At 42.7% G+C, this 15084-nt stretch overlaps 1 protein-coding gene across 1 annotated transcript; it reads right to left on the reverse strand.

Annotated features, from left to right (window-relative positions):
- Positions 1–4016: 4016 nt before the first annotated feature.
- On the reverse strand, positions 4017–14479 carry Mtrf1l (mitochondrial translation release factor 1 like). The gene is made up of 7 exons (XM_055616149.1): positions 14135–14479; positions 10978–11057; positions 9493–9676; positions 8080–8243; positions 6602–6719; positions 5318–5454; positions 4017–4692 (listed from the first exon to the last, which is right to left on the reverse strand). Exons 1-7 carry the CDS (start codon positions 14370–14372, stop codon positions 4483–4485), a joined length of 1131 nt encoding a protein of 376 aa, XP_055472124.1. The 5' UTR covers positions 14373–14479; the 3' UTR covers positions 4017–4482.
- Positions 14480–15084: the final 605 nt, after the last annotated feature.

Raw genomic sequence — 15084 nt, forward strand, 5'->3', positions numbered from 1 at the left:
TTGAGCTCATCCAGCAAGGCGGTGAGAAAAGTGGCCTTGTGGTATCTGCAGATTTTCATACGGAGTTGTAAATTCTGATCATGCTGCATAGGGATAGTGGACTTCGCTGAATATCAAAATGCTGTCTAGCCGTGCAGTCACTGAACCTTTTATCACAGCACTCAGGAGGCGGACAAGCTACATCCAGGAAAACCAGGGCTACACAAAGAAGCCCTGTCTTGAAAAACAAAAAACAATTTTTAAAAAATGCTGTAACAGAGAGATCGCTGTGTGAAATATACTCTCTAATGGAGAAGTGTGGAATGACACTAGGTGCAGACCATTGGAATATCGTGTGTAAATAATGGATTTGTGTTTTAGAGGCAGTGGAGACCTATCACACTGCTGAGGACTGACAAGAAAAGGCTTAATATTAGCTTGCCATTCTTAAAGTCTTAGCATTATTTTCACTTAATGATTGTCCTTAGAAGTCTAAGTCAGGCTTCTCCGAGGTTTCAGAGTTCATCAAGGGAGTGCTTAATTTTTGAATCACCCCAGGGCTGGGAAGAACCAGCCAGGTTCCTTTCACCTTCAGGCACGTCCCTCTGTTATGCTGGGGAATAGTATTTGCTGGAATCTTGGCTGTGGATGTACACGTTCCCGTTTCTACTCTGCTTGACCTTGGAGACTCCTTATCAGCTTTTATTTGCATAAAGGGAGGGTTGGAACTTTGAGAAGGGAAGGCGTTCTTAGTGATAAGCCCCTGGAATGCAGCCTTTGCTTCTTCACTGTCGCTTGAAAGCAGTCTGCAGTGTCTGTCCCCTTCCTGAAGAAAATGAAGCATGTTTTGTTATATGCTACAGTAATTTGTCACAGTCCTTTTCAGTTTGACAGGTTAATCACTGACTTAGCCAGCCAAGTCTTTAGTCCCAGCACTCAGAAGGCAGAGGCAGGCGGATCTCGGTGAGTTTGAGGCCAGCCTGGTCTACAAAGCAGGGCAGCCAGGGGTACACAGAGAGGCCCTATCTCAAAAAACAAAACAAAAACAAGCAAACAAAAATAATTAATCGCGAACTTGACTTGGTATTCGAGCTTACTTGTGATGAAACGTTATTGGAGTGAAGCTTTAACAGGTTTGTGGGTTTGTTTCTTCCTTAGTAACACAGAAACAGATATTCTTCATTTCACCAGATGCCAGTCTTCTCATCCCAATTCCTGTCGAGTTTTTGTTTTTCTCCTCTTAGGTGAAATATGAAGTGCAGAGAGAATCACCTTCACCCCTTCCAACTCTTTCTGCAAGACAGTCTATGCAAGACATAGAAGTATATGGATGACGGAGACATGCAGCCTGCCCTGGGCTTACTGTCTGTGGTTTGCATTCATAAATAGAAGAGTCTCTGTGAGTCATTTATGAATAAAATAATCATGAAGTGGAGGGGTGCTGAGACTCACCATTGCCCAGAATCATGAGAATGTCTTAGTATAAAGTTGAAAAAATTATCCAGTTAGGCCATTATTAGTTTTTGACTTTATAGATTTTCAGCCTCTTCTGAACTTAGATTTTTCGTTTCTTGATTAAACATACAAACACGGAATAGAAATCAGTTTTACCATGTTGCAGTACATATTGCTTCTTAGGTATTATCTTGGTTTGTCTTTTACTGCTTATAGCAGTATCATGGCAACTTCTAGAGTAGAAATGTCCCTGAGCTCTAGAACTTAGGAAGGTGAAGGAAAAGGCAGTAGTTTGGGTGACAGCTGCTTGATACCTTGAACACAGCTTCTGGATGGAGAGGGGACTACAGAGGTAAGGGCAAAAAGGTCCAAACCTGGAATCTTTTAGCCCATGTATAAAACTTTGAACACTTCCAGGTGTAGGTCCGACTTACACCATTGTATTGGGTTTAAGTTTCCAGGTCTTGAGTTGGGAGGACACATTCAGACCACAGCATATGAGGAAATGTTGTGGGGTCAGATAAAAGGTGCTATTAATTCTTTCTTGAGTAAGGTGTCTTTTGAGTGAGACCTTGAGGTCTGTCTGCAGAGTAAGCAGTTTCTAGGTGTAGGCAGGTGGGAGTAAGTCCATGGCTGCTAATAAGATGGTTGTGTGAATTACTCCAAGCATCCTAACATGGTGTGGTTATACTAGACTTCTAATGTATGCAAAAGACCTTTGAAGACCTTAAACATGCTCATAATAAGCATACATGGTGTACTCAGCTGCACCCACAGACCCTTGGCACATCTTATACTTATATTGTTGAAACAGTCACATAACTTTGGACAGTTCCTTTCTAAACAGCTCTGATATCCTGATGCACATGTAGTTTAAAATCTGATCTAAGGCTCTTTTTGACCTGTAATTTATAAGTCTCATACCTTTCTCTCTCAGATTAAAGGTGACAGCTTTCCCTTGTTCTCATTTTGTTTTGATTGTTCGAGACTGAGTCCTATGTAGTCTTGGATGTCCTGAAATTCACTATGAAGCCTCAGAGCTCTGCCTGACTCTGCTTCCACGGAGTGCACCACCACTGCCCAGTAAAATCCAGCATTTTAATATTCCTCACTTTAGCTTTCGAATAACTCTTTTGGATCAAGGAGAAATTAGGTAATTGTAGTTATACTATAGTTGTAATATTAATGCTGAAGTGGAAATAACAAAATACGGGAGACTGTGAATGAGTTGAATGACCAGTCTTGAGTTATATGAGTTACTGAAAGCTATTTACCAACTCTTCATAAAAACATAAAATAGGGTGGGCACTCACTCCTTTAATCCCAGCACTCAGGAGGCCTGGTTACAAAGTAAGTTCAAGGGCAGTTACAGAGAAACAATTTTGGGGGTGGATGGGAGGGAGACAAAAAACAACATAAAACAATACCCCAAAAACTGTAAAGTAAGGGGCTGGAGAGATGGCTGCTTTTTCAGAGAACCTGAGTCCAATTTGTAGCACTCTGGGAAACTCACAACTGTCTGTAACTACAATCCCAGATCAGACACCCTACCCTGGCCTCCATGGGTACTGCAGGCATACAGTACAGACATAAATGCATCAAAATACCTACCCATATAAAAATCAGATTAATAAACATTTTTAACAATAAAGTACCTTTCATGAGATTAGCAGGTATGCTGTTCACCTGACCTGGTTTATGTGCTAAACACTGTACATAGCTTAAAACCCTTGCCTATCATGAATGGTTTTGTGCTACTTCCTTTCAGATAGAGACACTAAACCCTCAGTATAAAGTATACTGCAAATTACAAGCTGGCTTTTAAAGGAAGTTTATATATTAAATATATATATGTATATTTAAATATATATAATACTGAAGAGAAGCATATTATGTGTGTTCCTAAAAAATGTAAACTACTGTTGATTCTAACAACTTGGAGAAGTGCCTCATAATTCCCTTATTATTTGGCTAAAGTTCCTAAATCCTATAACAGCCGCATGGAACAGTCAAACCTTCCCTATTTTACTTTTTTAACAGTGCTAAGTCACAAGAAAAGATGTAGTTAAGCCGGCCAAGGCTGCAGTGTTAAGGTCTGAACAGCTTGCATAGTACCAAAATATCTACTGTGATCGTCATAGGTGAAAATGCAGTGCAGTGCCTTGACAACTGGGATTAGGGGTCTGCAAGGGTAACTACTAGATAGATACAAAATTGGATCTGAGTTTGAAGAAGCCAGCTTTACCATATCTAGAGAAGGAGAGAATCTTAACTATTAGGTATTACAAGTATTTGGAAGGCTGGAGAAATGGCTTAGAGGTTAAGAGCACTGGTTGCTCTTTCAGAGGTCTTGAGTTCAATTCCCAGCAACCACATGGTGGCTCATAACCATCTATAATGAGATCTGGTGCCCTCTTCTGGCCTGCAGGACACATGCAGGCAGAACACTGCATAGGTAACATATAAATCTTTTTTAAAAAATGTATTTGGGATTTTCTATGAATTGTTTTTTGTCACGTGATGAAGATATATACTTAAGTAGAAATATGTCTAAGTGCCAGCTGATACATGTCAGAGTGAAATGTCATACTTGCAATTTATTTCAGACAGGAAATATATGAAAATCTTATTGAAAGTGAGCAGTGTTTGACAGTTCACAGACATTAGCCCCACTCAGAAGGGGCCCTTAAAACCTTAGTTGTGAAGCCGTCATACTTAACAGTATCACAGTGGCAACACCTGGGTTTTGGAGGAGACATATTCTAACTATTAAAATCTCTACATTTCTTTGCTGCTTGTATGTGAACCTTGTCAGTACTAGGTGGTGAGAGGCATGATAAGCATGTCTCTTACATGCTAACAGTCTTACATAAGACTGGAAGCATGATAGCACAGTCATATCTCCTTTTCCATGGCACAGCCTCTAGGAGTACTCCTGGACACCGTAATGGTTAATTCTGTAGACTTGGTTAGCTGTTACCCATTATGATGGTTATTCTGGTTGTCAACTTGACTATATAAGGAATAATAAAAAAAATAATAGTGACTTTATAAAGCTTTGTCTTTTCTGGAAAGCATTTCTAGTAGAGATTCATAGTCTGCATAGTCCTTCAGTGACTGTATCAGGTCATCCAGAAGACAGTCTCCTTTCATGAAGCTCTCAAGGTCATGTAGTGATTTGTTTATTCTGTGATCTGTGACCCTGTTCTGTGGAAAGTTGTATGTTCTTATTTTCTCTGATCTTCCTTTAGTTCCAACCTAAAAAAAGATGAGGGGGAGGTATGTGAGATGTATTTAGATCCAGGACAGTTTAAACCTTCAGCAATGCAAGAACCAAGTATAAAGCCCAGACTTCCCAGATCACATAGGGGTACAGAGAAGAGAAGATAGATTCTCAAGTCAGATATAAGTACCTGAGTCCTGCCTCTGCCCCTTCAATGCTCTATGCCTTATGGCTAAACATTAAATTCCCATTAGCAAAATACTGATTACATAATGACGGAGTCTGGCAAATGGCAGATATTTAAACAGAAGAAGCAGAATATTGACGTGTACATTTTATGTATATACAATCTTGGGGAACTAATGTCATCCTGAAGTGGAGAAAAGGTATACATACTAAAGAAGTCATGGAAGGATTGTGTATATCATAAAATGAAATATGAAACAGTAGGCTTAGGATGCCAGTACTCTTGCTTCCGTAAGTTTAAAGGACTGAAAACTGAGTAGGATTTGGTCCACTTGGACCAAGCTGAGAAAAATACCCTTCACTATAGAAAGCAGAATAAAGCTATACACGGGTAATAAATGCAAGAATAGTAATAACAAAAACGACACTACCAATATTTTTATTTATGTAAATGTTTCTTGAATTCACTTTTACCTGGATCTTTCTAGCATTGTATCTTTTAGTCATTTCTTCCTCCAGATGCATGCTGTATAACCTTGCACGTAACTTTTTCATAGCCAGCTCTCTGTTTTTCAGCTGAGATCTCTCTTGCTGGCATTCAGAAATAATACCTGAATAAATGTCATGAGAATTAAAGAGTTTTAATATAATAATATTTATTATCAAGGGTTATTCCTTTTCTTTCCCATCCTTTTTCTTCTTTTACAAGGTGATAAAAACAAGAATCTAATAGAAAACTTTTTTTTTTTCCATTTTTTGAGACAGGGTTTCTTTTGTATAAGAGCCCTGCTGTCCTGGAACTTGCTTTGTAGACCAGGCTGGCCTCGAACTCACAGAGATTCCACCTGCATCTGCCTCCGAAGTGCTGGGATTAAAGGCTTGAGTCACCACACTCAGATGACTTTTAAATATTTTTAATACAGTTTTCAAAGCCCCAGTTCTCATAATTTTTAAAAAGACTTACAGAAATGAATGTAGCGTATAGAAGCTACAGATCATATTATAGAGTAAACAGAGTATTTTCTTCTTACCCTATTTTTGTTTCAACAACCCCCTTATCACAATATTTTATGGTTTTTTGTATTTAAAAGGGCAATATCCTTTTAAGTATGTCCTGGGGTCTTAGCTACTCCTGGTTAAGAGGAACCAAGGCAGTTGCATTCTGTGTCTGCTCTAGTTAAGGAAGCCTGAAGCCACTCCAGCACTCTAATAATACTTAAAACATGGCTCCACTTAGTAGTGTACAGCCATGTTTCCAGTCGTTTAGATTCAAATTATCTTGGCTGTTACTCTCAATGGAAAAATGCTGCTGAAATTATATCTAAAACTGTCCATGCACCATGCTTCCGTGAAGGAAGTCCAAGTGTTTTATTGCCTCCAGGGTCCTTGTTACTATCTTAGCTCTACAGCCAATAACTAGTAATGTAGAACCTTTTCTGATAAATAATTCAGGTAAGTGTCTCACTGAGGTTTTTGGGACTAGCAAAATCTATTAAGTATATATTTCATAACCCAACAGGCAGGACTCTGCTCTCCTTCATAGTGACTAAGGTAGCGACTGCTGTGCGTAGTCCCTCTTTCTTCCTGGCTTTGTGATTACCCTGTATAGCATCGCCTACAGAGCCTGTAGAGCCAAGTAACTACTTAAGCGCCCTTACTGGTACATTCTGGGAACTGAGGCTCTGTCTCACGGGTTACTCAGTGCCCCCAGAAGTCGATCTTGATTCAAAGTTTTGTATTGGAACAGGAAGTACGTACCTGTAGGAAGATGCACTATCCTCACAGCACTGTCTGTGGTGTTTACATGCTGACCGCCAGCTCCACTTGCTCTCTTAGTATCAATTCTCAAATCTTTAGGATGGATCACCAGTTTAATCTGTACATACAAAGAAAAGTCGGAACTTTGAGAAACAGCTGTGTGCACCAGCTGTCTTCAGGTGAGCCCTACACATCACATACATGCCATTCATAAAATTCACATAAAATTCAAAAGGTTTAAGGACAGACCATAGTTAGAATATTATTTTAGATGGTTTGTTTTTCTCTCTTAAATGAGTAAGGAATAAAGCAACACTCCATAATCCTCAAAAACTGAGCTTTCTGTCTCATAAGGAGAATTAGGAACTGTGAAACAGATCACTTGGAGCAATGCCTCAGTGGTGAAAAGTGTGTGCTGCCCGTAGGATCTGATCATTATGTGACCCCAGCCTCCTTCAGCTTCAGCTCCAGGGGATCCTTGCCTTCTTATAGCATTCATGGGCCACATGTGTACAGATTCACACACATAAATATGATTTTTTTTAAGTAGAAAATGAATTTTGCTACTTTCAAAGTGTTTAGCAGAGGAATAAAAAAATAATAGCAGTTTGAGTACATGAAACTGTTCTGGGGAAGAGAGGAGACACTGTTTTTAAAATATAAACATAATCTGTAGGCAAAGACCACGCGGCCAGGTAATGCACTAGGAGATACCACCAGAAGCACCATCTTTAAAAGCGTCTGTTCTGTGAACAAGTAGAGACTGCTCTATGGCACCTCAGTCATTCTGCAGTAAGATAACTCCTATACAGTTGCTAGAAAAGCTAGACAGAACCTAGACCACAGTGTGTAGGAGCAGCAAGGCTGCTGACAGTGGCTCTCCTATGCTTCCTTCTCTTAGCTCTTCCGCTCTTCCCTTCTTCTCACAGAGAGTACACCCAGAAAGGAAACCCACCGACCCTACCACACACCTAACGAGCACCTTAAAATCAGTAAGTAGAAACCCTCAAATCATTCATATTTCACTCTTTAAGTGAATTAACTTGTCACTTTTAGCAGATGAGAAATTAACAAATAGATTTTTCTTAGACTGAGGACTTGCTTCGTGAGGTAAGGCTGTACACACTCAAGGCCTTTCTAATACAACTGGGTTATGAAGTAGCAACTGTGCTGAGTGATCAGCCCTTTACTGATGGCAGCTGGAGATGTAAAGTAAGGCACACAGCCAGTCTACATTCAACAGCTTAGACTCCCTGACTCAAGGGAGAAGCTTACAATGCCCATTTTACTGGAGGAGAAAAAATCCAGGGTATATCTGGACAATGTAAAAACATTTTCATTCTTACCACCTGTTGTAAAATTAGACTTCTTTAATTAAATTTTCAAGAATAACTCAAAATATGAAAGGAGGGCCAAGTAATAAGGTTACACAGTTGCTGGGAAAAGGGCCCTGTGCCAGCTCCATTTCTATACTTTACCTCAGCAGGTTGGGGCAGAATTGCCACCGTCATGGTGCTAGTGTGGATGCGGCTTTGCTTCTCTGTCTTTGGCACTCTTTGTACTCTGTGCACTCCTCCCTCAAATTTCATGTGTTTGTAGGCTTCTGAACCTCCAATGCTGGCTGACGCATGTCTAAGGCCACCTTGAGAATATAGGAGGAATCAAGTTATTTTTATCATTCCTGCCAATCATAAACACCTGACCATCACATGTATTCTCATGAAAGAAAGTTAAATGAGCCACAAAATAACTGTAAGTAGAGAGTACAAGCATATTATAAAACTTCACAAGTTTGATATCTGCTATTTTAATACATAATCCTTAATTTTTAAAATTTATGTATTTAATTGTATGTCTGAGTGTTTTAACTGTGTACACGTATGTATGTACATATAACACATGTACATGTGCCAGGTGCAAAAGGAGTCAGAAGGCAGCATCAGATCCATGGGAAATGGACCTATGTGTGGCTGTGAGCCACGATGAACCCACTGGGAACCGAACTCTAGCCCTCAGCAAGAGCAGCCAGTGCTCTTAACTGCTGAGCCAGCTCTCCAGCACCTTAGTGGATAACTATTTATTTTCACTTAACTAAAGTACAGTGCTGAGGAATTCACATCAGCACCAGTTCAAAGACCACATTTTGGGTTTCTTTTTGAGACAGGTTCTCCTGTAACCCAGGCTAGTCCTGAACTTAGCGCAATTTTCCTGCTTAAGCCTCTTGGGTGCTAAGAGTACAAACGTGAGCCCAATGTGTCCTAAAACTACTTTTCAAAGCTCAAAATGCTTATCACATCATGGCTTTCCACCATACTTTACAAGAAATTTCAAAATTGTGATTTTATTTAAAATCATTAGGTAAATAACAACCATATCACTACTTAGTCCTTACAAATGAGTTCTGATCATCATCTTGCCAACCCTTTCCTCAGGACATACTGTACATAAGTCTTTATGACTATTAATCAGTCTGATTAATAGTCATAAATTACTGACTGTGCTAGTTAGAATAATCTAAGGAGCAGCTTCAACTAGGAAACAATTCTGTAACCCTGACCTGTTGGGAAGCCTGTGAGGCCTTTCCTTGATTGATGACTGATGTGGGTGGGAGAGCCTGCTGACTGAGGGAGAGGGTGCTGCTCCCCTCGGCACATAGTCTTGGAGTGCCTAAGAAAGCAGGCTCTGCATGCCAGAGGGAGCAAGCCATGCAAGGCAAATAGGCCACTTTCCTCCATGGCCTGTGTTTCGGTTCCTGCCTCCAGGTTCCAGCCTGGAGTCCCTACCCTGACTTCTCTTCATGGTACTGCAAACTGAAAGATGAAATAATCCTTTTCTTCCCCAAGTTGGTCGTGATGTTTTCACAGCAATTGAAACCTTACTAAGACACTGACCTAGTTCACTTGGGAAATATTCCAGCGTTTCAAAATGCCATCTTTTAAATGCAGCATACTGCTGGTACATGTCAAACATCTCAGAAGTGAAAAGCATGGCTTCCTGACCACCCACACCCGCAGTCACCTCCAGGATCAAGTCACTGTCATCTGTTTCTTCTGAAGGAACCAAAAGTGAGATGATCTGTAAATAAAAGATAACGCCATCCCGTAATTAAGAACTCCTCAAAACAATGCCCAGAACTACGAAATTAGGGAATTTAGATATGCAACCTAAGTTTCTCTACACAAATAATATTGCTCTTCAGTATTCTGGGCATCTTGCTAACAAAAACTGTCTAGTATTTAACTTCCAATAAGGTATTAACGTTACAGTTATATTTTAAGTGTTATAAAATGCAGCTACTTTTGATAGGGTTGTTTTTATTCCTTCTTGGAATTCTTTCTTTTGTGTTTTTCGTGCTCCTGCTTCCCCCTCATCGTGCTGAGAATAAAGGTGTGTACCAGCACACCAGATTTAGGTGCTGCGAGGGACTGAGCTCAGGGTCTCACGGTGCTGGGCATACTCTAACCCTAAACCACAGCCCTCAGCCCACTCTGGGAATTCTTACAGGCTTTGAATCAACGCCTGCAGTTAGGAACAAAATGTCTGGGAGCAGGACATTACACCTTATGTAGAACCCAGAAGAAATCCTCCCGTCTTGACACACAAGGCCTAGTATGGAAGGAAGAGGAAGGCCCTCATCTTTCATTTGTCAGTTAGCTTCCTACCATGAAAGAGAAAACTTTTGATTTTGGAAGTTTAGGACTGGCATTCTATCAATGCTAAGATAAAGGCACCCCTGAAGTTCACTTCCGTTGACTGTTACACTGTAATCTTTCCTATCCACTGCCTTTACACAATGAAAAATAAATAAATAAAAAACAGAAAAGCAGATCCATGTCCTTTTGCCTTTCCATTAAGAATGGGTACAAGAGTTTATCAGTGAGAGATGTACACTATGCAACTCTGGTAGCATGAAAAACTTGGATGCTAAGAAGCATGTCTTTTTTCTGCTTTAAAAATCCTTCATGGAATGAGCATACAAGAAAAACATCACATTGTATGCCTACGATAGATGAAAGTTTGTACCCCAGTAAGACAGACAAAAGTTAAAGGAAAAAAAAAAGTCTGGAGTTGAAGACATGGAGAGAACCGAAAGGTTAAGAACCATGACTAAGTTTCCAGCACCTGTATCAGGCAACTTCCTCCTGTCTGTAACTCCATTCCCAGGGGCTGTGACGCCTTCTTCTGGCCTCTAAAGAGTACCAGGCAGGCATGCTTGTGCTTCGCAGACAAATACATACAAATATAAAGAAAAATCAGTACCAACAAAAAGTTCTATCTATAGCAACAGGCTACTTTTCTGGACTCCTTTATAAGCCTGTAATGAAATGTGAAAAGATTACTGGCATAACATACCTACTCACATATACATAACATACCTGATGCTTCAGCTGAGTTATTTCTCTCTGACACAAAACTATTTCACTCTCTGCAAGTTTCTTTAAATCTTCATTCTCATCTAGAAAAAAGAACAGCCATTAATTTTTTTTTCTTAACTAGTGTTAATTGCCAATAGATTTCAAGTTTGTGCGTTTATAGTTACCACAGCTGAAGGAAAAAAGGAAAATTTTTTCTTGTTCTTTTCATAGTTGCCACTAATTAAAATTATTGATACAATAGTTTTTACAAGTATGGAGCTATTAAAAAGGTTTTTCAATAAAAAAGTTAAATGAAAAAAGCTACAATTTAAACATTAAGACTGAACTGTTCTCTATAGTTCACCTCCACAAAAGCCATAATAACAAACTTTAAACGAAAAAAATTTCAGGACTAGAGAAATGGCTCAGCAATTAAAAGCACTTGCTACTCTTCAGAGAATGTAGGTTCAGTTCCCAGGACCCACCTGTTACTCCATATCATTTCAGGTCCCGGGGCACCTCTTATCTCTTTGGGCACTGGGCATGCATGTGCATGCAGGCAAAATACTCATACACATACAAGTAAACTTCAAAAGTTTGCACTGGTCTTATTTGATATAGACACTTGCCTGTTTATGTATGTGCAGTATATGTATGTTGTGCCGACAAAAGCCAGAATGGGGTGCTGGATCATCTGTGACTGGAGTTAGACAGTTGTGAGCTGCTACATGGGTGCTGGGAACAAATTCTGGGGCCTCTGCAAGAATGCTCTTCACAGTTATGCTCTCTCCAGCCCCAATAAATCCCAATAAATTTACCAAGCTGGGCTTCACATTACCAAATGGATGCATTTAACTAGTTAGAATGCCCAGGACGGGCACAGAAGATTTGAGCAGTTAAACCAAGTTGAAACCTATAGTGGGAAGTAGTGGATATTTCCTTAGGATAAAGTATCCTACCCAAAATATTTATTGGAGTCTGCCCAGTGTTATACAAAATATTCCTTTCACCTCTGGTTTTATGATTATTTGAGTTTTCACTTTTGGCTTAGATATACTTTCTCATTTGTTTCTCTGTTCTATGAACATGTGCAACCTGGGAAAGAAGGGAATTACAAACTGTTTTCTCTATGAAGCATCATGTGCACATAGAGTTTAAGTATGTGTTCTTATCTATCAATGATCTTCATCAGTGGGAGGTGAGAGTACACATCCGGGACCTTCCTTAGAGCAGCATGACAGCCCTAAGTTCAATGGGTTCTCCACTCAAGAGGGTATTGTTTTCTCCAACTCTTTAAGTAATTGCTGTTGTCAACCCCCCAACTAACCCCCAACTAAATCTTGATAATGAGAATTTATGTTTGGATTTCCAGATTACAGTAATCAGACTTTTAATTAAAATGCATGTTGATAAAACTGCCAGATTTAAAGATGTTTTTCAGTATCAACTGAAAAAATGTGTAACCTTTCCAAGTCAGCTATGAGCTTGCTCCTGTTTCTTCTAAGTGGTTTCCACAGATTCATTTAGGTAGTTCATTCCCAGTCCCAAAGGTCTGCCAGTTCTCTCTGGAACTCTACTTGTTACTGCCTCTACATCCTTCCATCGTTCAGTGCCTACCCTGACCTCTCTGACTATTCAGGCTCAACAGCTTTCTCCGTAGTTCTTCTAGTCCAAGATGGAAAAATCTGGACCAGTATCCTTATAGCTTTATTTTTATTATCTAAATATGCATTCAACAGCAAAGCTCTTTTCCCCCTTCAGTGAAACTCATCTTTTGTATCCCTATGTTAGATTAAAAACAAAACTCATTCTGATGACGGAAGCAGCCCCCCTTTGTTATAATTCCACCCTACTATTTTTTATGACATAACTCATCATGTCTTGTCTCTTAGTCTCTTGTTCTGTGCCTGACTACCACTGTCTCTCCTCTGGACGGTCACCAGCTTCCTCCTGACTCCTCCACACCAATGTCACAGTGGTGGACGTTCCCTAGATAATCCACCTCTTTGCCTAAAATGTAAGGCACTGTCCATAGTCTGCACCAACACTGCTTATCTGGCCTCTTTCTTATCTCATGTTTACGGTGGTTTGAACAGGGATGTCCCCCATGCACTACTGTGTATGAATGCTTGCCCCATTGGGAGGAGCACTATTAAGGAGGTGTGGCCTGGAGTGGGTGTGGCCTTGCTGGAGAAGTTTGTCACTGTGGTGTGGGCTTTGAGGTCGCCTATGCTCAAGCTCTACCCAGTGTGGCACGTAGTCTCCTTTTGCTGCCTGTGGATCACGATGTAGACCTCTTAACTCCTCCAGCACCGTGTTAGTTGCATTTGGCCATCCTTCCCACCATGAAGAGAATGGACTGAACCCCTGAAACAGTGAGCCAGCCCCAATTAAATATTTTCCTTTATAAGAGTTGCCTTGGTCATGTTGTCTCTTCACAGCAATAGAAACCCTAACACAGTGTTTTTCTTCCACTGCCATCCCCCATACCTATTCTACTCTTCCTCCACATGTACTGCTCAAGTTCTTTATCCACGTTGGTCACCTCTGCTTCTACTCCCTTGTCTTACACCACCTAACCACTACTTTCTTGCCTTTAGCGATCCATTTTAATGCTACTTTCTGCTTTTCACCACTGCTTTTTATATTGAAATTAAAAGTTCTTGCTTTTTATTTGTTCCCACTTTCGTGTGTGTGTGTGTGTGTGTGTGTGTGTGTGTGTGTGTATGCACGTTTGTGTATGTGTGGGCACACCTGAACATGGAGCCTGGAGGTTGATGTCAACAGTCAACCTCAATCCCTCCTCCCACTTTCTTCAGTGAAACAGGGTCTCTGAATCAAGCCTGGAGTTCCCAAGTGTGGCCTACTTGGCAAACGTCTCTGGAGGCTTCAGGAACACAAGACACTTCGGCCTCCGACTTAGCTTCGAATTCTGCGGAATCTCGAGGGAAATCTGCAAAGAACTCGAATTTCCAGGCCTGGGATTCTATAGTCACCGGGCTGCAGCGCCTAAGTACCAGGTCTTTCCTGAGCCTGTGAGCTGCCAGGAGGGGAGGGGAGCAACCGAGAACCTTAGAACGTCCGAGCGCTGACGGGCAGACCGCCTGTCTACGGGACTGCGGAGAGCCCGCGGGGTGTCGGAACGCTAGCGCCGAGCTCGGGAGCGCAGGCGGCTTACCGCGCAGCAGGGATTCCGTGTCCCGCAGCTCCCGCTCCTTCTCGCTCAGCAGCCGGGCCGCCGCCGCCAGCTGGGGTCCCCCGGCGTGCAGCGCGCCGGCCTCCGAGCCCGCGCGGCGCTCCAGGAAGGCCCGCAGGGGCCCGCCGCGGGCGAAGAGCTCCTCGGCGGGCGGCGGCGCGCCGCTGAGGGCGCGGCGGGCCCACAGGCGCCGGGCACCGAGCAGAAACCCGCGCCGCATCCTGGCCGTCCGCCCCCGGAGCTGAAGAGCCAAAGCTGCCGCCACCCCTACTGAGGACTAAAGCCAGGTCGCCCAGGCCGGATCTTAACAGCGCTCCCGGAAATGCTGCGACAACTTCCGGCGGCGCGTGAGAAAGCCGCCAGGTTCCAAACGCCGAAAGGTGGAGGGGCGGGGCGGCCAGGAGCCGTTTGCCCCGCCTCCAGCCCGCCCTCTGCGGCCTCCGCCCCGCCCCGGAGGAGGGGCCTCTGCTCTCTAGCCCCACCTCCAGGGTGCTGCGTGCTAAGGCCTCCGCCCCGCCTCCTGAGGAGGAGCCCTGTCGGCCCGGCCTCCATCCTGGGAGCTCCAGCGCCTGGGCCCCCGCTTCTAGAGGACGTCCTCGACTGCGCTGGCCGGATCGTGAGGTGGGAGTTGCTCCAGCGCCTCGGCCCGCCTTCAAGTGGAACGTCACCTCCTAGGCTCCGCCTCCAGGGCGGAGCTCCAACGACTCAGCCCCGCCTTTGGGGAGGAGCGCCAACGCCTCGGCTCCGCCTTTGGGGAGGAGCGTCAGTGCGTCAGCCCCGCCTTTGGGGAGGAGTGTCAATGCGTCAGCTCCGCCTCCATGGGTGGAGCTCCAATGACTCAGCCCCGCCTTTGAGGAGGAGCGTCAAGGCGTCAGCCCCGCCTTTGGGGTGGAGCGCCAACGCCTCAGCTCCGCCCCCAGGGGTGGAGCGCC

Source organism: Psammomys obesus, unplaced genomic scaffold, assembly GCF_907164565.1.
Source record: "Psammomys obesus unplaced genomic scaffold, mPsaObe1.curated_primary_1811, whole genome shotgun sequence".
NCBI classification, from domain to species: domain Eukaryota; kingdom Metazoa; phylum Chordata; class Mammalia; order Rodentia; family Muridae; genus Psammomys; species Psammomys obesus.